The 23,754-nt window shown below is 42.5% G+C and overlaps 1 protein-coding gene across 5 annotated transcripts in view; it reads right to left on the bottom strand.

Moving 5' to 3' along the window:
* Positions 1–2,134: 2,134 nt before the first annotated feature.
* mark4a (MAP/microtubule affinity-regulating kinase 4a) overlaps positions 2,135–23,754 on the bottom strand; it is a 27,573-nt gene continuing 5,953 nt past the window's right edge. The window contains exons 4-18 of one of the 5 annotated variants that reach the window (XM_081719933.1): positions 18,501–18,549; positions 17,920–17,985; positions 17,734–17,804; positions 15,665–15,721; positions 15,181–15,417; positions 14,091–14,210; positions 13,654–13,753; positions 12,913–13,022; positions 12,041–12,224; positions 10,519–10,730; positions 10,050–10,153; positions 8,943–9,227; positions 5,657–5,743; positions 3,090–3,134; positions 2,135–2,735 (exon numbers count right to left, since the gene is read on the bottom strand). In XM_081719933.1, the coding sequence (XP_081576059.1) occupies positions 2,393–2,735; positions 3,090–3,134; positions 5,657–5,743; positions 8,943–9,227; positions 10,050–10,153; positions 10,519–10,730; positions 12,041–12,224; positions 12,913–13,022; positions 13,654–13,753; positions 14,091–14,210; positions 15,181–15,417; positions 15,665–15,721; positions 17,734–17,804; positions 17,920–17,985; positions 18,501–18,549 (2,070 nt within the window). In that variant the 3' untranslated portion in view covers positions 2,135–2,392. Of the gene's footprint in view, positions 2,773–3,086; positions 3,135–5,656; positions 5,744–8,942; positions 9,228–10,049; positions 10,154–10,518; positions 10,731–12,040; positions 12,225–12,912; positions 13,023–13,653; positions 13,754–14,090; positions 14,211–15,180; positions 15,418–15,664; positions 15,722–17,733; positions 17,805–17,919; positions 17,986–18,500; positions 18,550–23,754 lie in introns of all 5 variants that reach the window. The other 4 variants (XM_035527420.2, XM_035527419.2, XM_035527418.2 and 1 more) reach the window with 4 other exon arrangements.

Here is a 23,754-nt window from a genome sequence, read left to right as displayed (position 1 = left end):
GTCTTCACCACACACACACGCTTCTGGAGAGGCAGCAGAGGCACTCTGCACTAGCTAGGAATTAACCTGGAAGTCTAAGATAAATACTACAGTCATATTATCATCATCAGCATTATTTTCATTTTTATATGCAGTCAAGGTCTGACTGATATAAACCCAGTATTTTTTCTCCCAAGATAGTTATCCTAGAAAATAAATTAAATACCTGTGCAAATATCCACATATTGTTCACATTAAGACATTAGTGCCCTCCAGTGGCAGGCTCTGGGTATTAGCCAAAGAGCCATAGGATGCAGCTGATTCAAGTCAAAGCAAGTGCACAGAGATCTAAGAACACGTTTAACAGATACAGACCCAAACCGGCTTAGACCTGCACTCTCATATACTGCTTAGAATTTTACATGGGAAGTGTCTCCGCTACAGTCCAAACACAGCCAAAAATGTCCTGTGATTCAGTGCGTGAGCTGTAACCATCAGTATTTTCATCTTTCCCCTCAAACACCCACAGAAGGAGACGAAGGAGCACAGACATGAGAAATGATCATAATGAGTGGAACAGCAGAAGGGCTCCTGTATGGCACATAGGTTAGACCAAAGGTTAAAGGTGAGTTGTAGGACAGGTAAGCTTGTGAGCATGTTTAGGAAAAGGCTGCTAGTCTCCTCAGCACTGGCTCCTAGCTCCATCAGAGAGCACCACTACAACACCTTTGGAGGGTTTCCCTGCCTGAGCCCACCTGGACATTCTGATTTGGAGCAGTTCCAGTTGGAATTGAAAGTCAACTGCAAACACCATTCGCATAAAATACTGCTATCAAAGCTACAAAACCGCTAATTCAATTGATGACCTTATATTTCTTCTTATTTTCAGGTCTGCTGGAGTATGAGAAACATAAATTGTGCAGTGCTGAGCTCACATAAACCTGGGACTGGAAAACGCATCTAAAGTCAAAAGCACTCATCCTTTCATCTGTGGTTTTTCTGTACTTCCCTTATCCTAGCAGGCTCTGTCCCATTTCTCAACACAAATGTATACTCCGTCTCTTTAGTGCACGCACTCGGCAAAGGCAGAACCAATGACACTGCCCCATTCTCAAAGACTCCTGTAACATCACACTGTATGGAATCAGACCCACTCTGACTGGATAAAAGCAAAAGGGTTTTTTCTTTGCAGTTTCATGAGAGGTGATTCTTAGAAGCTAGTCACTGGCAGAGGGCACTTCCTGAAGGGTAATTCAACAAATCACAGTCTAATTAAATTACATTAGCAATTTTCTTTTTAGAATTTATTCCTTTATGTTTTGTTTCCTTTTGTTTTTTTTTATAGAGACGTCTATTTAATTTACTGCATCCTTCATCCCAAACTTTGTATGCTACTATTCACATTTATGTAAAGCACTTTGAATTACCTGTGTCTGAAATGCACTGTATAAATAAACAAATAAATGTTATAGAAATAAATAATGTGACACAAGAACAAATAAATGTTATACAAACAAATAAATAGACTTGTCTTTTCTACTTCATGAGGGATGACGAAAGCAGAAACGGTTGCAGCATGTTCAGACTAGTCGTTTGATGCCACTTATAAACTGATTCCTGATTTTTCAGAGAACCATCACTCTACAGAAAGGAAATTTATTTCCAAAGTTTGCTCTGCTTGGTTGCATTCAACACCAGAACGGGCCAGTAGGTAAGCTTTCTCACACTAATGACATTAACCAAAGCAAAACATATCCAGTTTAAGGTGACTTTAATTACTACGTTAACCCAGAACTATTTTTATTAGAGTCACTGATGTGCATCTGATATTGTACTCTATTAATCACTGTCTGGATGACAGTCAGATATAAGGCAAACTGTACTGTGATTGGTTGGTGTAATTGCCTATCATCTAATCTAATGATCTACAGGCCACAGAGACTTGGGGGTGGGAGATGGGACGGGGTGGGTGAGGTGTTCAGATTTGAGTTTCAGCACAGAACAACAAGAGAACATACAAAATAGTTACGTGGTTTAAAAAAAACAAGAAAAACAATGACATCAATAAAAGAATAAAAATACTCCACTGGAATCAATCCAGGTCCCGTGGATGAGGTTGCTTATAGGGCTGTGTGTGTGTGTGTGTGTGTGTGTGTGTGTGTGTCTGTGTGTGCGCACGCATGTGTGTATGTCTGTGTATATGTGTTTGTATGTGTGTGTGCGTCTGAGTGCGTCTGTGTGTGTATGTCTGTATGTCTGCGTATGCGTGTATAACAGGTGAGGTTTTGCACCCACTGGGGAGAGAGAAGGATTTTCACTCTATGCAATTAGAGGTGGAACAGGCCAAGTCAGTTCGGCATGACAACAGAGAAAAGATGGGGTGTGTCCAAGTGTAGGACCCTCCATCAACCGCTCACAATCCCACCTCTTTGGAGATCTGAGAGGCGATGTGTCTGAATATAAGTGGCACCCCCCATAGGTGCGTATAGCATACACTGTTTACTTTGGATGTGTCGATGTTCAGTTGACACACCTCCATCTGGGACGTGACCTTTGACCCCACCGCTTCATGGCTGCAGCAAAGCAGGAAGGGGCCAGTGCGTGGTACCTGGCAGCCACACCCACTCACTGCACTGCACACAGCCAGTACCACCTCAGTGGGAGCATGTGGGGGGTGGGGCCTATGGAGACTCACATCCCGCCCCCCTCCCCCGAGCCAGGGCTCGGCCTCTTTCTGATCCCCAAGTAGATGGCCACTGACACAGTAACACACAGAGAGAAACACAGTGACACAGTGAATTACAGTGACACAAAGGGAGAGTAAAACACAGTAACATAGGGAGTGAAACACAGTGACACAGAGTGAAACAGTGACACAAAGGGAGAGGGAAACAGTGACAGAGTGAAACAGAGTGACACAGAGGGAGTGAAACACAGTGACGCAGAGGGAGAGAAACAGTGTTATTTATGTTAGGTTGGTATGTTAGAGTTTTAGCTTTGTTCACCAACTGTACAGAGAGTTCACAGCTTGCACTATGATTACTGCAACTATGCGGTGGTTAATAAAATCTAATCTCGATCATCTTTGAGGTTCAGCATCAGACGCTTACCCTGAGAGCGAAGGTCGGCTGACTCTCTCAGGTTCATCTGTGACCCTGACAAACAAACAGATGTATTTCAACTTACTGAACTCTTCCCAAGTGGAGGGCCAACACAAAACACACCCCGCACACCCACCACACACACATACACCCCCCCCACATACACATACACATCCATCACCCCACATATACAACCACCCCCCACACATATACACACCCATCACCACACACCAATCTACACACACACATACACACCCACCCCCACACACATACACACCAATCTACATGCACACATACACACCCACCCTCCCACATACACTTACACACCCACCCCCCACACACATACACACCCATCACCACATCAACCTACACACAAACCCACACCCACACACCAACCTACACACACACATACACACCCACCCCCCACATACACTTACACCCCCACCCCCACACACATACACATCCATCACCACATACCAACTTACACACAAACCTACACCCACACACCAACCTACTCACACACATACACACCCACCCCCTACATACGCATCCACCGCCACACACATACACACCCAACACCACACACCAACTACACACACACACACACACAAATAAGAACAATAAAAACACTGTTAATACTGAATGTGAACATTGTGCTGGATGAGAACACTGTGATAAATGTGAACACTGTGCTGAATGAGAACATTGTGCTGAATGAGAACACTGTGCTGAATGAGAGCACTGTGAACACTGTGCTGAATGACAACACTGTGCTGAATGTGAACACTGTGCTGAATGAGAACACGGTACTGAATGAGAACAATGTGCTGAATGAGAACACTGTGCCAAATGTGAACACTGTCCTGAATGAGAACACTGAAAACACTGAACTGAATGTGAACACTGTGCTGAATTTGAACACCGCACTAAATGAGAACACTGAGCTGAATGAGAACACTGTGCTGAATATGAACACTAAACACTGTGCTGAATGAAATCACTGCTGAATATGAATACTGTAAACACTGCTGAATGTGAACACTGTGCTGAATGAGAACACTGTGAACACTGCGCTGAATGATAATTCTGAAAACACTGTGCTTAATCTGAACACTGCTGAATGAGAACACGGTGCTGAATGTGAACACTGAGAGCACTGTGTTGAATGTGAACACTGAGAGCACTGTGTTGAATGTGAACATTGTGCTGAATGAGAACACTGTACTGAATGAGAACACTTTGCTGAATGTGAACACTGTGAACACTGAGCTGAATGTGAACACTGTGCTGAATTTGAACACTGCACTAAATGAGAACACTGTGCTGAATGAAAACACTGTGAACACTGCTGAATGAGAACACTGTGCTGAATGAGAACACTGTGAACACTGTGCTGAATGAGAACACTGTGCTGAATATAAACACTGTAAACACTGCTGAATGTGAACACTGCTGAATGTGAACACTGCTGAATGAGAACATTGAGAACACCATGCTGAATGAGAACACTGAGAACACTGCTGAATGTGAACACTGTGCTAAATTGGAACACTGAGAACACTGTGCTGAATGAGAAGACTGAAAACATTGTGCTGAATGAGAAGCCTGCTGATTATGTTCCATGTTGATTGTGAAGGAACTTGAAAAAAGCCCATGCAACTCTCTCTCTCTCTCTCTCTCTCTCTCTCTCTCTCTCTCTCACACACACACACACACATGCTTGTTTGCAAAAAAAAACCCAACACATTCACATGCACTTTTGCGTTTATTTATTTATTTAAAACCTTTTTACCAGGTGCACATGTTTTTAACTGGTAGGGTTATCACTATGTGTTCACAGCTAACAGGTAGGCTTATGTGCTCATAGATAACAATTATTAGCTTTGTACTCACTGTCTCATGGATACTCTAGTTTCAGAGAATGTGAATTCTTATTGGGTTATTGTTAGTGGGTCTCATTAGGGTGCACTATAACTCTAGTGGGTGTCATTAGGGTTTACTATAACTCTTGTGGGTGTCTTTAGGGTTCACTATAAATCTAGTGGGTCTTATTAGGGTTCACTATAACTTTAGTGTGTGTCATTAGGGTTCACTATAACTCTAGTGGGTGTCATTAGGGTTTACCATAACTCTTGTGGGTGTCTTTAGGGTTCACTATAAATCTAGTGGGTCTTAATAGGGTTCACTATAACTTTAGTGTGTGTCATTAGGGTTCACTATAACTCTAGTGGGAGTCATTAGGGTTCACTATAACTCTGGCACAGTAGTGTCATAGCAACATATTCATGACAGAATGATACAATAAAACCTTGGTACACGTGCATGTACTCACACACATGCATATATGCAAACCAAGAGGCAGGCACAGGTATGCATGTACATAAACATGGACGCACACACACACAGCCTGACTGGAGGGAGACAGAGAGACTGAGCAAGAGTGAAACAGAGCAACAATGAGAAGATTAGAAAATAAGGCAGGCAGGCAGGACAGATAGGCATGCACTGAGACAGGCAGATAGACATGCAGTGAGCCAGGCAGATAGGCATGCGGTGAGACAGGCAGACTGGGGAACTTACTAACTGTTTTGGATCCCTGTGGAAGAGTGGCACCCGATACTGACTTATTAGAACCCTGCCTCTTAGAGGGGTCGAGATTGACCCTGAGAGAGAGAGAGAGAGAGAGAGAGAGAAAGAGAGAGAGAGAGAGAGAGAGAGAGAGAGCCAGTGAAGCAGACAGAGAAAGAGAAGGAAACAGAGGGAGAGAGGGGGGGAGAGATAGAAAGTAGGAGAGAGGAAGATGAAGGAAGCAATGGGGGTTTGAGAGGCAGCAGCAAAGCACTATAGAGCAACAAGGCAGTTATTCCACTGTATGTACAGAATTAACTCTCTCTCTCTCTCACAAATACACACATAAAAAACAACTGTATTATCCTGGGAGATAACAAGCTACTGCAGCCTTTCCCTCTGAACTACAAGACTGTGAGAGAGTTAGGGTTAGAGGGTTGGGATTAGAGTGTTAGGGTTAGAGGGTTAGTATTAGAGAGTTAGGGTATAGAGGGTTAAGGTTAGAGAGATAGGTTTAGAGGGTTACGATTAGAGGGTTAGGGTTGGAGGGTTAGAGAGTTAGGGTTAGAGGGTTAGGATTAGAGGGTTAGAGAGTTTGTCTTAGTGGGTTATAGGGTTAGAGGGTTAGAGAGTTAGGGTTAGAGGGTTAGGGTTACAGGGTTAGGATTAGGGTTAGAGGGTTAGAGGGTTAGGGTTAGAGGGTTAGAGAGTTAGGGTTAGAGGGTAGCGGGTTAGAGAGTTAGGATTAGAAGGTTAGAGAATTAGGGTTAGAGGGTTAGAGAGTTAGGGTTAGAGGGTTAGAGGGTTAGAGAGTTAGGGTTAGAATTAGAGGGTTAGGGTTAGAGTGTTAGGGTTCGAGGGTTAGGATTAGTGGGTTAGGGTTAGAGTGTTAGGGTTAGAGGGTTACAGAGTTAGGGTTAGAGGGTTAGGATTAGAGGGTTAGAGTTAGGGTTAGAGGGTTAGGGTTAGAGGTTTACAGAGTTAGGGTTAGAGGGTTACAGTTAGAGAACCAGTTAGCATGATGCTAATGAGATTATAACAGTTGCTTCCCATCTTCAGAGAGATTACAATAGCCTGTCTGTGTTAAGTACTTCTTAAAAACTAATACAAAGGACAGAAGAGAGGTGTATCCCATTTTACATTTAGCTGTGTTAACATTTACCTAATACCTTGAAAAGGTATGTTAATGATAGCCTTCCTGTTGTAGAATAAAGTAACAACTAAGCGCCCTCAGGATAGATTGTTTGCTCTAGCTCAGCTCCCATACATTAACCCTAACCCTAACCTTTACCCTAACCCTTACCCAGCCTATTATAATTTATGCTTATTTAACTACAATTTGCCAAGCAAAAAGTACAAAATAGGCAGATAATAAATAAGGATAAATGTCAGCATATGTGTTAATATTTTTTTGATACAGTGAAGTCTTATTCACACCAGTGTTTCTCAGACCCTTTTTTTGGGTAGTCCATGTTTTTGCTCTAACTCAACTCCCAGTCCATCTGTAAACAGTAATTCCAGGATTCCCAGTGCCTTGGTCGGAGCATGTGGGGAGCAGACTATAATAATATCTGTAATAATGTCTGTAATAATGTCTGTGTCCTTCCTCTTATCACTCCTGAAGCATTAGGATCACTGAATGCCTGGTACAGGATTAGGATATAATAGACTGGGTTAGGGTATAATAGGCTTGGTTAGGGTATAATAGACTGGGTTAGGGTATAATATGGTTGGGGTTAAGGTATAATATGGTTATGGTTATGGTATAATAGGCTGGGCTAGGGTATAATATAAAAAATATATTTTAAAAGAAAGTTAAAAATATGTGTTGTGTAAAGTGCAGATTTATACTTACTGGGAGGTGGTTGAATGGAAGGGGGGTTAATAAATATTATAAATGCTAATAAATACAATAGCATATACTGTGTTAGGGTTGTATGAGTATTGTACCAATAAGAATACTCTTAAGCTGTGCAACCTTAAAATACCACTCAAACCCTCAAAACAGCTCAGTGTTGTAAGGACTTTTAGAAGGTTATACAGGGTACCTGTAAATCTGATGACCTGGAGTAACCTTCCTGCTCCAAGGCTGGTCCTCACAAAATTATATGTTAAGAGCTATGTAACTCACTCCAAGTGTTCTGTCATCATCTACACCTATAATCTGGTTCGCATAAACATGGAATTTATTTATGTGGAAAGTTTTCATCAGTAAAATGTCAAATTCACAGAAGTTCATCCTGTAACTCTGGGAGCAGCTGCTATAATTAATAAATTAAATAAATGACTACAGACAGCTACTATCAAGCTAATGAGTAAATAATTTCCAGTTACATTTCCTGGCAAGTAACCCTAACCCTATCCCTATTCCTAGCACTAACCTTAACCCTAACCCTAACCCTATCCCTAACCCTAACCCTATTCCTAGCACTAACTTTAACCCTAACCCTATTCCTAGCACTAACTTTAACCCTAACCCTATCCCTAACCCTAACCCTATTCCTAGCACTAACTTTAACCCTAACCCTATTCCTAGCACTAACTTTAACCCTAACCCTAACTCTATCCCTAACCCTAACCCTATTCCTACCACTAACCTTAACCCTAACCCTAACCCTATTCCTAGCACTAACTTTAACCCTAACCCTATTCCTAGCACTAACCTTAACCCTAACCCTAACCCTATCCCTAACCCTAACCCTATTCCTAGCACTAACTTTAACCCTAACCCTATTCCTAGCACTAACCTTAACCCTAACCCTAACCCTATCCCTAACCCTAACCCTATTCCTAGCACTAACTTTAACCCTAACCCTAACTCTATCCCTAACCCTAACCCTATTCCTAGCACTAGCCTTAAGCCTAACTCTATCCCTAGCACTAACCCTAACCTTATCCCTAGCACTAACCTTAACCCTAACCCTAAACCTATTCCTAGCACTAACCTTAACCCTAACCCTAATCTTGTTCTTAACAATACACAGATTACGTCAAACTGTTTTAATGCCCATAGTCATGAATGCTGGTCCAGGAAAATAATTTTTGTTGCATTTAAACCAAGCATTTAATAAACACTCTAAAATCAAAAATCAAAATCAAAACCTTTTTAAATTCCCTTGAATGCTGAAAAGGTTTTCTTGAGGTTTATCTATTTAGTTTTGAAGTTTAATATACCTCTGGAGATAGTGAAAGGGTGTGTGTTTGTGTGTTTGTGTGTATGTGTACATTTGTGTGTGTGCGTGTTTGTGCATGTGTGTGTGTGCTTGTGCGTGTGTGTTTCTGTTTGTGCCTTACCTGCGGGTGAGTTTGGAGGTGATTTTGCTGAACAGGTTGGATGTGGCTCTGGTGCGTGCATGAGGGGGCAGGGTGGCTGTGTCATTGCCCAGGGTGGGTGATGTGGGCGGCGGCCCGTAGCCAGCAGGCATTCTCTCCCGGAGCTGACCTCCATGGAAGGTGCTTCGCACGGTGGATCCACGCGTCAGACGGCATCGCTCACCAGAGGAAGATGAGGAGGAAGCACCTCCTCCAGCTATACTGAGAGCAGAAGGTGAGGCCGGTGGTAGGCGGTGAGAGAGTGAGCTGCGGAAAAATTGAGGGGGTGGAATTTACATAAATAAATAAATTTGTTAAGTCATAAATATATTAATATATAAATGTTAATCATGAGTAAATAAGTTCATTCACAGCTCAGTGCTAATATTCAGTTAAAACTGCAGTTAATTTGTCAATACTTGTCAATACTTCAGTTGGCTAATCTGGATCAAATCTGGTTTAGTTTGGAAAGTCGGAATGTAATTTAATTCAGTTTAGCTAAAGCGCAAAAGAACAGAAGTGATTCTGGCATTTCCTGGTGCTGAAATAACCAGAATGACCTAGAACCAGCCCAAGGGCTAGGGTAGGTGTGTGGGATTAGACTGACTGCTCTACAGGTGTGTAAACTCACACACGTGCAGAGAGACCTCCCTAAACCCACACACCTGCAGAGAGACCTCCCTAAACCCACACCCCTGCAGAGAGACCTCCCTAAACCCACACCCCTGCAGAGAGACCTCCCTGAACCCACACACCTGCAGAGAGACCTCCCTAAACCAAATCTAGACCTTGAATTAATGTCAGTTCTGTCAGGTAGGTCAGCAGTGAATGAGAAGGAACCCTGTGTGTGACTTTGGGTCAGTCATTTTGAATTGCATAGATTAGATTTACATGCTGCTGTATCTAAAAAGTTCAGAATGCTATCTGACAGAATGCAATCTGACAGTTGCCACTAGAGGGGGTACTATGCTAAGAAACAATAGATTGAAGATGCCAAGTATGATTCTTCCCCACACACATTATACCTTGTGTGCGTATGTTTATGTGCGTGTGTGTGTGTGTGTGTGTGTGTGTGTGTGTGTGTCTCACCTGTTCTCCTTGCCATTCTGCAGTAGAGAATGTCTGTCTGTGCTGGGCCGATCGGTACAGACATATGTGTTCCTGCGTGTCATTGCACTGCCAGGGATATTATTCTACACACACACACACACACACACACACACACACACACACACACACACACACACACACACACACACACACACCAGTCAGCAACACACATAAGTGAGAAATACACAGTTATGTACAGAAGCATATACTATAAACCATCTCAATATATTAAAGCACAGTATTCTGATATACACACTCTATGATCTTATTCTCTTCTTCTAAAGGTTGTTGCCCCAAAATGGTCTTTCTCTCACGCCTGCTAGCTTTTGATTCCTACTTTCCTTCTGTCTATCTCTCAACTGTCCCCCTTACAGCTGTAACTGTCATGTCCTGTATAAGTGCCCCCTTACGGTTATAACTGCCATGTCCTATATAAGTGTCCCCTTACGGTTGTAGCTGTCATGTCCTTGCGCCTGTCTGGGATCTCGGCCTTGTTGGGGTTGTTGGCGCTGCTGACCATGGGGCTGGGCGGCGGGAGGCTGCGACTGCCCATCACGCTGCAGCTGGCTTTTCGAGGCGGCATGCGGCTCTCACGCAGCTCCCGCTCTGCCCCGCCTGTGGGGCTGCGCTTAGGGTGCATAACGGGCAAGCTTGGCCCACCTGCATGGAACACACACGAACACACACACACGCAATTACACACACATGTGCACATATATACATGCAAACACACATACACATGTGCACACAAGTGCATGCAAACACACATATTCCCATGAATACATATTTCTATTCATGTAATGAATCCAATTTAATTAATTTCCTATTTTCTTTATATGTGCATGAAGCATCCGGGGAGTGAGGGTTAGGGCTAGCAAGTGATGGTTATAGCTAGGGAGTTAGGGTTAGGGTTAGGGTTCTGCAGAGAGACCTTCATAAACCCACACACCTGCAGAGAGACGTCCATAAACCCACAAACCTGCAGAGAGACCTCCCTAAACCCACACACCTGTAGAGAGACCTCCCTAAACTCACACACCTGCAGAGAGACCTCGCTAAACCCACACACCTGCAGAGAGACCTCCCTAAACCCACACACCTGCAGAGAGACCACCCTAAATCCACACATCTGCAGAGAGACCCCCAGACCTTGAACACTGGGAAGTAGATCCAGGGAAACTTGGGATACCTCATCTAGGCACATGAACTATAAGGGGAAATGGTTATGTACTGCTTCTGAAACTATAGTGCAGAGGAGAAGACAATATCTCGCCTCTACTTTGCAGTCTATACCTGCTTTTAATTTGAAACCAACTTTAAAATGAAATGCGTTGTACACTTCCTAGGCCGAAACATGCTTTACTAAATAAAGAAAGCTTTCAATGGTTGAACACATACTGACTGAGTGTTTTCCTGGTGATTCACACTCACAGAGCTGAAATAAGTGCATCTGCTATGTGTTTTTTTATGTTTCACCCACCTCTTTTTTTCCAGGGTGTTTAATGTGCATGAAATAGTACGACAAGTGGCATGTACATCACACCAGCTTTCAGTGAATTTAGTACAACATTTGGGTTCTCTAGATTATAGTGATTTTGGAGTATGAACATGCTGCTCGCTCAGTCATACTAAAAAATGTATAGTATGTTTAATATGGAAGTAGGTGAGTCTAAGTAAGGGTGTGGTATATTTACCACACTCTTAGTGTAGTGAGGTAGGTCACTGTGTAGTATTAGTGTGTAGTGTTAGTATGCTGTATTAGTGCAGAGTATTAGTGTGTAGTGTTAATATTCGGTATTAGAGTGCGGTATTAGTGTGTAGTGTTTATGTGCGGTATTAGTGTATAGTATTACTGTGTGGTATTAATGTGTAGTATTAGTGTGTGGTATTAGTGTGTAGTATTATTGTGTGGTATTAGTGTGTAGTATTATTGTGTGGTATTAGTGTGCAGTAGAGGCAGAATCTCTCACAGAAGTCACTGTGCCGTCGCTGGCGATGGTAGGTGGAGGCACTGCGCTGCGTCTTGCTATGTGAGGAAGAGGATGTGGATGAAGCTGACGCAGCAGCAGAGTGTTTGTTCGTTCCATTGGTAATAGGGCTCGGACGCATCCTTGGCAACGTCATACTGCCACTCACACGTGACTCTGCGCCATCCTGTAACCATGACAACAGGGTGGCGTTTAGGGCATAGTTAATAGGTGATGGTAGTGAGTACTGTTCTTTGTATTCTGTAACCACTATCAGTTCTTGCTGCTTTCTATGGCAGAAGCCAAGATGTTCAGATGTTTTCATTACTTAATGGCTTTTATAACCACAATCATTAGCATATTATTAGCATACCATTAGCCTTTATTGTTTGTTCTAACAACTGTAGTTTGAATAACAGTTTACAAAATTTCTTAGTCTTAAACTAAAAACAATTGAAGAATATTTCTATGGTAATTACTTGCAAAGCGAACATCTTATCTTGTAGTAGTCTACTAACATGCCCATAATTAAAAGAACATGCACGATCACATGTGTGCAGGAAACCTGGCTGACTCATAAACTGTTAAACCAGTGAGAACTAATGGCTAAAGTTACCGGCATGAAGAAAGCTAAACATAAGTCCTCCGTGCAGTGTTTGGTGGGGTCATGTGTTCTATGGAGGGTTTGATAACTATGTCATAATCTGAATAAAATGCTATGTTTCAGGAAAAAAACCCCCACTAAACTGTGAAGTGTTGTGGGTCCCACTAAATGGACACGTAATTTACACCTCCAGACTCTAATGTTTGTGTTTTATGTGTGTGTGTGTGTGTGTGTGTGTGTGTGTGTGTGTATGTATGTGTGTGTGTATAACCTCTGTCTTCAGACCCAACAGAAGGTAAGTTGCTGTGACTTCATTGTATTTCTGATTGAGTAAAGAATCCTTAATCTCCTCTGGAGTGAACCCCATCCCAACCATCACCTCTGGGGAGAGAGAGAGAAAACAGACAGAAACATCACCTTCATAGTACAATTCCCTACATCTTCCCAAAACCCAAAATAAGACACTCCTTAACAGTGTACAGACATAGTGCCCATAACCGGGAGACAGAAAAGAGCGTCAGAAACACTGGAAGCCCAGAGAAGATCAGACATAGCCAGTGCAGCTCAGGAGAAACAGAAAGAGAGCAGCACTTTCTCTGCTCACACACCAAATATTTACACAAAAGTGTGTTTAGAAACTGCTGAATATGGTAAAAGTATATTTTTAGCACAGTATGCTATACTCTTAGAGAAAACAATCAACCTGTATCTTAAACCAATCATATATATATATATATATATATATATATATATATATATATATATATATATATATATATATAAAATAAAAAGGGAAAAAAAGAAAATGTATATATTTAAATGATAATCCTTATTTTCTTTCTCCAGTTTTTTTCACTTTTCATATTAATAACTGTTAAACTCCTTGGCAACAGTTAATTACAATTCATCAATATACCTGTAAAGTTACTTGTGAGACCAAACCATGTTCAATCAATGACCACAAACTCAATTAAACACATGAAGGGGTGACACCAGTTGTCTGTGAGCTCACCAATGCGGCTGGCATCACTGTAGTCCTGAACAGGCTCCACATGAGGCTTGAGCTCATCGCCCTCATAGGCTGTATTCATCCACTTGTCCTTCATCACTTGCTATGGAGGGACAGAGAGGGCTACCACATCATTTACTCCATTCAGCTAACACTTTTATTACTAAGTACAACTTGTGCAAGTTAAGGGTCTTGCTCAGGGGCCCAAGAGTGGCAGGACTTGAACCAGTAACCTTCCAACTAAAAGGCAAGTACCTTAACCACTGAGCTACCACTGCCCCACAGCCCAAAGACTTAGAGAACAGGGCTGTGTGGGTTACAGGGCTGTGTGTGTGTGTGTGTGTGTGTGTGTGTGTGTGTGTGTGTGTGTGTGTGTGTGTGTGTGTGTGTGTGTGTGTGTGTGTGTGTGTGTGTGTGTGTGTGTGTGTGTGTGTGTGTACCTCCAGTGTACAGCGTTTGGTGGGGTTAAGCACCAGAAACCTGCGCAGAATCCCCTCACAGTCTGTGGACATGTAGAAGGGAACTCGATACTTCCCCCTCAACACACGCTCACGTAGCTCCTAAAACCCACACACACACACACGCACACGCACGCACACACACACACACACACACACACCCCTGAGCACTGGGTGTGTGCACTTAGATCTGGTGGTTATACAGTAACAGGTATGAAACTCAAATGAGAAGAGGAAAGTAGAAAAGTGAATACTGCTGGAGAAGAGAGCAGGGAAACACTAAAATGTTATAAAGGCCATTTCAATGTGGAAGTATTTACAGTCAGTATTTATGTCTGCACATGCAATGTAATTGTGTAGTACAGAGTTAGGTTTAGATGAAAGCACTCTTTTTAAGTATAGTTACTTATGATTACCCCAAATTTTCAATTATCATGAACATTAACCTGAAAAGAAGTACAGGGTTAGTAAAATATAACATGTACTTTGTAAATACTGCTATTAAACACAAATCAAAAAGTGAAGAGACTTCGTGGTATTCAGTAATGTTCCATATTTGCAAGGCAATCACCTCACATAACAAATCTGAAAAATAGAGAGAGGTAGAGAGATAAAGTGAGTTACCATGTGTGGGCATGTGTGTTTGTGTGCATGTGTTGAGAGGGGAGCCTGGGGGTGTGTGAGGGGCGTGTAGGGGGTGTGTGAGGGGCGTGTAGGGGTGTGTGAGGGGCGTGTAGGGGATGTGTGAGGGGCGTGTAGGGGGTGTGTGAGGGGCGTGTAGGGGTGTGTGAGGGGCGTGTAGGGGGTGTGTGAAGGGCGTGTAGGGGGTGTGTGAGGGGTGTGTAGGGGATGTGTGAGGGGCGTGTAGGGGGTGTGTGAGGGGCGTGTAGGGGGTGTGTGAGGGGCGTGTAGGGGGTGTGTGAGGGGTGCCTGGGGGTGTGTGAGGGGCGTGTAGGGGGTGTGTGAGGGGCATGTAGGGGGGGGTGTGAGGGGCATGTAGGGGATGTGTGAGGGGTGCCTGGGGGTGTGTGAGGGGCGTGTAGGGGGTGTGTGAAGAAAAAGGGCACTCCACCTTCAGGTTCTGTCCGTCGAAGGGCAGAGAGCCACTGACCAACGTGTAGAGGATGACCCCCAGGCTCCAGACGTCTACCTCGGGCCCGTCATACTTCTTGCCCTGAAAGAGCTCGGGCGCGGCGTAGGGCGGACTGCCGCAGAATGTGTCCAGCTTGGTGCCCAGAGTGAACTCGTTACTGAAGCCAAAGTCAGCGATCTTAATGTTGGAGTCTGCATCCAGCAGGAGGTTCTCTGCCTGTGGGGAGGACAGGCACGAGAACAAGAGCAAGAAAAAAAGAACATAGACCAGAAAGAATGGAGGGAACAGTGAGATTATAACTGTGATTAAAGTTAATTCAAATGAAATAGAAAAATAACAGTAAAAGGAAAGAGAACTATGGATTTTTCTAAGGTGTGCCTGAGAGTAGTACTGAGGATTTTTGGTGTGTCTAAAGCAGCTGTAAGATTTAAATGTCTAAAAGTAACGGAGGTACCCATCTTACCTTCAGGTCCCGGTGAACTATGTTCTTCTGGTGACAGTAATGCACAGCAGAGACAATCTGCAGACAAACACATACAGCAAGGAATTCTTATTTAAAATATATAATGAGGATGCTTTGTTAATACAAATATCATGTTCTTTAGTCATGCAGAATCACAGTGGTCATCGGACTAAGTCCTGATACCTGAGCTCAGTGTTCCCTACTCTAAGGAGGGAGTTAATCTTTGGGACTGTTTACACCTTGCAGTCAGATGTGTATACAATCTGTAGTTACACTGGATTTCATTTACATTTCTCACTAAAATTCATCCCCAGTGTAACCAGATGAGAACCAACTGATATTATCTGTTTCACTTCCTACTGTAAACATAGCTTCTCTACTACCATTCCATTATAAGATGTCAAATATTGGATGAACCCGTTTAAAGCAAGTAGTGAATTGTCTCTGCTGGCAGAGGAGAAGGATCTGTCTCCCAGCTGCTTTCTGCAGTATTCGGGGCCACTACCTTTAGGGTTAGGGGTTTGGGTTGGCCTTAGTGTTAGTGTTATCCTCAGGGTTATGGTTAGAGTTATCCTCGGTGTTAAGGATAGGGTTTTATTCAGGGTTAGGGTTAGGGTTAAATCTAACCCCTAACGCTGACCATAACGTCACTGTCAAGAGGACTCAAGAGAGAAGTCAGGACTGGTGGGAAAGAATTCTGTTGGGTTACAGTGATACAGAACACCTTCCTTCACATATGATGCCTGACATTAAATTTAATTGGTAAGAAAGTATGATCATTTAAAAAAAAAAGCACCAGCAGATATATTTCCATCTACCTAATTATACATTGCTATTGAAAACATATTCTGTTTAAACATGTACTAATTGGTCAAGATCTGTGACAACCTCCAAATCTGGTTTGACTGATCTGATCGTAATCTGTTCACAATGTGTCTTGTTTTTTTTTTTTACAGCTGGCTTTTAATATAGCCAAATAAAATCCAAACATGATCCAATAACCAAAAATGCATGTTAATGCAAGGTGACAACAGCCTGATTGAGTCTTCAGAAGTTAGTGCGGGTGTGTTAGAGGAACCCATGAGCGGTTCAGTAACGCTGTAGACAGAACTACTAAGACTTCCTGCAAACATTACTGCCACATTTGGAAGGAAACACTGAGTCTTATCAGTAGGTTTTTTTTTTTGCTCTGTTCATTTGAGTTTTGTGAGTTCCTTTGAACCAAAACATTTCGAACATTACAGGTCCATAAGAGTACAGAGTCTGAACTGTGTGTGAGTAGAAGGCGGATAAATACGCAGCTCACACTCAAATGCACTCACACTCAAACGCACTCACAATCAAACGCACTCACGCTCAAACGCAATCACACTCAAATGCACTCACACTCAAACACACACTCAAACACACTCAAACACATTCACATTCACATTCAAATGCACTCACACTCACACTCAAATGCACTCACACTCAAACCCATTCACAATCAAACACACTCACACTCAGAGCAGCTTTACAATATTGAACAAAAAAAAGAAACTACGTATGACCAAGCTAAAGACTTATGACATATAATGGCTTCTCTCAGATACAGAAGGGCTCAAAGTTGGGCAATGTTAATGAGATGAGGAAAAACATTGTTAAATGGAGCTTGAAAGAAAGACCAGAATGGAAAAAAAACAAAGCTGGGAACCCTAGATGAGAATTAAACATGATGTCATTAATTTCAAAGCAGAATTCAGATATTGTGGTACTGATGTGGATGCAGAGCTAAGGTGGAGGAAGTGCTGATTTTAATCTGTGTCATCTGCCTAACAACTGAAATTAAGACCATGATGTGACCAATGGGGAGAATGTCTGATGAAGGGGGACCAGAGGACGAGAAGACTAAAGGACAAGAGGACTGGACTTTAAGTGAGGACCGATCCTTAAGAGGATTGGACCTTAAGAGGACTGGACCTTAAGAGTAGAGTACTTATGTTCATCAATAGTTACAAAGTGAGGTGTGCCAAAGGTGAGAGAAGACATCCTCCACACAAGAATTCTGGGATATTAAACTGCATTCTCACCTGTCTGAATTTGGCCCTTGCTTCAATCTCCTTCATCCTTCCATGAGACACCAGGTAGTCAAACACCTCACCTGAAAACACCTTTATTTTAATACAAACGATAACTAGCTACCATACCATCAACAGGTTCGGGCTTCATAGTGTTAATGGGTACAAAGGTGCAGTAAAACAGAGGTAAAGCCGCACCTCCACTCGCGTACTCCATGACCAGGTACAGGGTCTTCTCTGTCTCTATCACCTCAAACAGCTGCACTGAGGAATACAAAACAACTTTATTTACCACACAAGTCAAACATGTTTTATATTAATACAAACACCAGACCACATCACACATATTCATAAGCATGAAAGTTAAAATGATGACTAAGTGCTTCATAGTAGAGTGGCATCAGCACTAGTTCCTTTGTACACACGTGTGTGCATATATGTGAGAGACTGAGAGACCTTGTAATTGAATACTTATGCCTGTGTGTAAAAAGGAAAGAGATAGAAAGATTAAATGAGCTTGCGCTTGAGTGTGTGTGTGTGTGTGTGTGTGTGTGTGTTTGTGTGCGAGCATAAAAGAATGAATTAACTTGTGCTTGAGTGTGTACCAATCACAAAGTGTACTGACTAGTTTGTGTGTGGATATGTTCATGTATTTGTGTGTGTGTGTGTGCTTGTGTTGGCATGTGTCTGCGAGCACACATAAGTGTTCGTGTTGATGTGTGTGCACATCTGCTATTGTCTATGTGTGTGTATCTGTGCGTGTCTGTGTGTGTATGTACCTATGTTGGGGTGACGAAGAGTCTTCATGATGCGCACCTCTCGAAATAGCTGCAGAGAGGTAAAGCGACAGAGTAAAAATACAAACACATACATGCACTCATGCACAGATATACATATGCAAAAATGCAGATTATTAATTTCCAACTACAGGCTTATGGTTTAGGAGATGCAGGGTTTATCTCCAACCATGGGCCTGAAGATCTACCACCCTACAGAATTTAGGTCCAACCGTGCTCCTAGAGATCTACCACCCTACAGAGTTTAGATCCAACCCCACTCCTGAAGATCTACCAGCCTACAGAGTTTAGCTCCAACCCAATTCTTGGAGATCTACCACCCCACAGAGTTTAGCTCCAACTCTGCTCCTGGAGATCCAACACCCTGCAGAATTTAGCCCCAACCCCACTCCTGCAGATCTACCACCCAAAAGAGTTTCCCTTCAACCCCACTCTTGGAGATAAGCTCCCCAACAGAGTTTAGCTGAAACCCTGTTCCTGCAGCTCTACCACCCTACAGAGTTTAGCTCCAACCCCACTCCTGGAGATCTACCACCATGCACAGTTTATTACACCTGGTCCTGTTAATAAAGTAATTCTTTAGAGGAGTGAGGTGCTCTGAAGTAGAGACCCTGCCTTTAATGTGATGGCCATGACAGGAATGCGAACATGTCAGTGTCACTGGATCACAGCAGACAAACCAAAACACTGTAGACCATCTTGATTTTAGAGTTAGCATCAATGTGGTAATATGTACCAAATAACTGTGTAAGTTGTACTAACCCTGGATGATTAAAATGATGATTTCACTAATCAAACCTTTCAGTGTTAATAATGAGCATTTAAGGGTCAATCCAATCTTAGCAGCAGAGGCTAACTAACAGTACACTAGGTGGTGATGTGTGCCTTTTATGACCTAAACAGGAATGAGAAAGTAGGTCAGTCATTTAACTTTAAGCATAATAATAGGAAGGAAAGCTACCTAGTTATTTCAGTACTAAAACTACTGAGAACATCAAAGATTATTACATTCTTATTTATGTTCAGCTATTTTATAATATATTCAACTATTGTATATCAATTCATTTATTGATAATTATCAATATCAGAGGATACAAAAACTACATCATACATCATGTGATTAAACACAGCATTCTGCTGCAGGTGCTCCTGCAGTGTGTGTGGGTGTTTGTGTGCGAGTATATATGTGTGTGTGTGTGTGTGTGTGTGTGTGTGTGTATATGTGTGTGTGGTATTCATTTCTGTGTTTGTGTGTATCTGTGTGGTGTGTGAACGCATGTGCATGTGTGCACATAAGACTCGGAAGTGTGTGGGTTGTGTGTATAGGGGTGTATGTATGTCTGTTGTATGTGTAGTGTGTGTGAGTGTGTGTATGTATGTGTGTGGTGTGTGTGTTTGTGTTCTGCATGGCTCAGTTTGAGTCACTGTGAGGGACTTCATGCCTGTGGAGGACAGCAGCTGTCGACCCTTCAACACTCACACAGGGTTATCCCACAATAAGCGCACACACACACCCACACCCACACCCCCACTGGTGGCTTGGTGGTTAGCATTTTTGCCACTCAGCACTAGGGTCTTGGGTTCGAGTCCCTATGTGGGTGGAGTTTCCATGTTCTCCGTATGTCTGTGCGGGTTTCCTCCCACAGTCCAAAAACATGGAGCACTGTCCCCTGTGTGTATATATATAATGTGTGCATGTATGTCCAGTGATGGCTGGTGCTCTGTGTGTGTGTGTGTGTGTGTGTGTGTGTGTGTGTGTGTGTATGTCCAGTGATGGTCGGTGCTCTGTGTGTGTGTATGTCCAGTGATGGCTGGAGCTCTGTGTATGTGTGTCTGTCCAGTGATGGTTGGTGCTCTGTCCTGGTTTTCACCTCCTCCCCTTTCCCTGCACCCAGTGCAGTCCCCCAGGAGGCTGTGGTTTCTGATCATAAGGACGCTGTGTGCAAATTGGCTGCCGCTTCTCATCAGGTGTGTGAGTGTGTAAAAGAAAAAGTGTCATTTTTAAAGCAACCTCAAGTTTGAAAAAGGCGCTATATAAATGCAACTAATAATAATAATAATACTGTTATGTCTGCCTGTGTGTCTGCCTTCTGTGTTCCAGGTCCTCTGCCTCTCCGGTATCCCCCATTCTGACCACACCAGGTTTTCCGGTGAGTAGAGGACAATATAAAAGGAAGAGGAAGAGACAAAAGGTTCAGCCGAGGGCCCGCTGGAGAAGAGTTTGGTGTTGCTGGTTTTGACTTGCTGCTGCATTTTGAGATTGAGTTTGCTAGATTTTGTGTGTATGACTTTGGATTTGCCCCTTGATTTATGGTTTGTTTTGCCTCTTGTTTGTTTCATTGCTGGATAATATGTTTCTTGTACCTTGTGTATATATATTATCCTGTAGGGAGTGGCTGCCATTATGTTTGCGTGTGGTCTTTATCTTTGTTTCTAACAGTGTAGTCAGTGTGGTCATTGTCTGTTTCTTTTTGTTAGCTTAGTCAGTCATCTTTTTGTTTCTAGTGTGGTTTTTGTTTGTTGTGTTGGCCTTGGTCACTCCTGATGCAATTGCACCAGTTCCTTATCTTTGAACACCAAAACTTGTAAATACACTTGATCTTTGCTGTAAACTTTGTTTGGTTAATCATTCCATCACTCATTTCTACTGCTGTAACACTGCTGTAACACTACGGCCTCCCAGCCTAGACAGGGTTGTAACAATACACACACATACATGCACAAACACATATACACATGGTTAGCACACCATGTGAGCACACACAGACATACAACACACATTTAGGTCACCATGCGTACACCCTCCCCCACACACACCCCCACCCACCCATACACAAATACATACCCATACACATTAAACCACCATTTACACATAAACACACATTCACCGTTAACAGACTAATATGCACAACAAAGTCAAATTACAGTCATAAGCTATTACGTGTGTTTAAGGAAACCTCTGGTCATGACTGTCATAACTGAACAAAACTGCTCTGGCCAAACAGTATTTTTATACAATAGTTGTACAGTGACGCTCATGTAAAAAGTAAATTTTGTTCATTTTCACCATCAGCTTGTGTGTTTTTAAACTGTCAATTAATACCAACATACTATGTTATATTTAGACTAGATTATCATATAGTGAAAAATCCAGACTGTAACATCAATAGTCAACACTGAACTTGGAATGCATTGTGCCGTCTGTACTCCAATTAAAAACCAATAACTGTACAGGATGTGTTAATGAAGGTATTCGGGTCTATTGGGATACAACAGGTGTTTGATGGGACACATTTACGTGACACTTTTTTTTTTATATCCAAAGTGACTTACAATTATGACTGAGTACAACTGGAGCAATTGAGGGTTAAGGGCCCAAGAGTGGCAACCTGGCACTTGTGGGGCTTGAACTAGCGATCTTTCAACTACAACTCAAGTACCTTAACCACAGAGCTACCACAACAGTGAACAGGTGCTTGGGTCTATTGGGTGGTAGCTCTCTTTGTTCTTCTTTGCTTTTGTGATTACAGGTCTATTTGTATATCCTAATGCTGACAGGGTGTTTGATGAGGATTGCCAAGCATATTACATGAGCTTTTTTTTCTAGTTCACAGACCATGTTAATGTGAAAATAGTCTACAGGCACAATTCATTGCTTCCCTCTTTTGTTTGTTACAAAATGGCTGGAGACCAGTTCGTAACAGGTGAAACAGCCACATCAGTGTGTAGTAAATGTAAACATTTAGCTGAAATTCAGAAATCAGTGAGTCTTTGGGAAGATTCTACTCCAGATGTCAATATAGTATCAGAAAACAGTGCATGGTTTCCACAGCAATGCAACATGCTCTCTTTTTAGATGGTCAGCCCTCACACTGGAAAAGCTAGCAGGGGCGTACATGACCAAAACTGAGAAGCGTGTCAAATTGGCACACAAATGGATATATTTAGTGTCTGCAGCCAGTGTGTTCCTACAGCACAATTCAGGCCGAAGCAAACATTACCTCTGTGGCTATCAAACAATGAAAGCCCTCAGCACCTTTAGTGCAGACGTAGTGCAGCTGCGAAACAAACCAAGACACGGTTCCCTGCTTACACAGTAGCTCAGTCCAGAGCCACGTCATCACTGGGCATCCCAGCAAGTACACAGCCTACTTTCTTCTACTTTTCTTTCTCTGTATGTCTCTTTCTGTACCTCTCTCTACCTCTCTCTCTCTCATAGTCCCCTCCTCTCTCTCTTGCCCCCCACTCTCTCTCTCCTCATCTCTCTCTGTCCTAAACTAAGGAGGGATAACCAGGCAGTTAATTAATTTTACATCATAAAACCTTACATTTGATGGCACAAATTCTACAACACGCTTTCAATAATCTCTGTTGTTCTATACAAATCTTTACTAATTCAATTAAATATTTACACACAAATGGTTAGTAAGAACATGCCCAGTGACTGAATCAAAACACATGTGGACACAATATGGCTGCATTAGCTATAAGCATTGGGTGTGTGCTAGTGTGGAGCTGAGCCCAGGTCAGTAAGACAGACCAGTGTGCTACAGAATGGCATTATATTATACATATGCATATCTAACATAATAGGGGATAATGCAGTCCACAGATAATCTACTGAGAAACAGATAAGAGCTAATAACTACCACATTCATTAAAGACACAATCATGTAGAGTTGTGTTAAATATAGCTGCCTGAGCCATTACAGTCTTTACATTACTGTATTACATTACTGTACCCATTAGTGTATAAGAAGCAAAACTGATCTTAGGCCAGTACTTATAAGCCTTAGTCTGATTAATATATGTTTAGACCCATTAGAGCTCATGGTTGTAGCTACATTTTGCAGAAAGATACCTATTCAAACAAATGTTATATAAAAAGTACTACAGCAATACTTGCAGAGTGGAACAGAGAGTGGGTTACTACAACAATGCTCACAGAGAGGACCAGAGAGTGGGTTACACTGAATACTGTGAATTTATTCTGAAAAGGTTCTTGGGGACACAACAGAATTGCAGTTACTTATGCTGACACAGAATAACAGAGGTTAGTTATGGTGCTACAGAAGAACAGTGGTTAGTTATGGTGAAACAAAAGAACAGTGGTCAGTTATGGTGATACAGAAGAATAGTGGTCAGTTATGGTGATGCAGAAGAACAGAAGTCAGTTATGGTGAGACAGGAGAACAGAGGTCAATTATGTTGATGCAGAAGAACAGCGGTCAGTTAT

Source organism: Electrophorus electricus, chromosome 8, assembly GCF_041902795.1.
Source record: "Electrophorus electricus isolate QZ-2024a chromosome 8, ASM4190279v1, whole genome shotgun sequence".
Taxonomy (NCBI): Eukaryota; Metazoa; Chordata; class Actinopteri; order Gymnotiformes; family Gymnotidae; genus Electrophorus; species Electrophorus electricus.
Note: the sequence above shows the minus strand (reverse complement) of the source record. Positions and strands in the feature narration are given on the sequence as shown.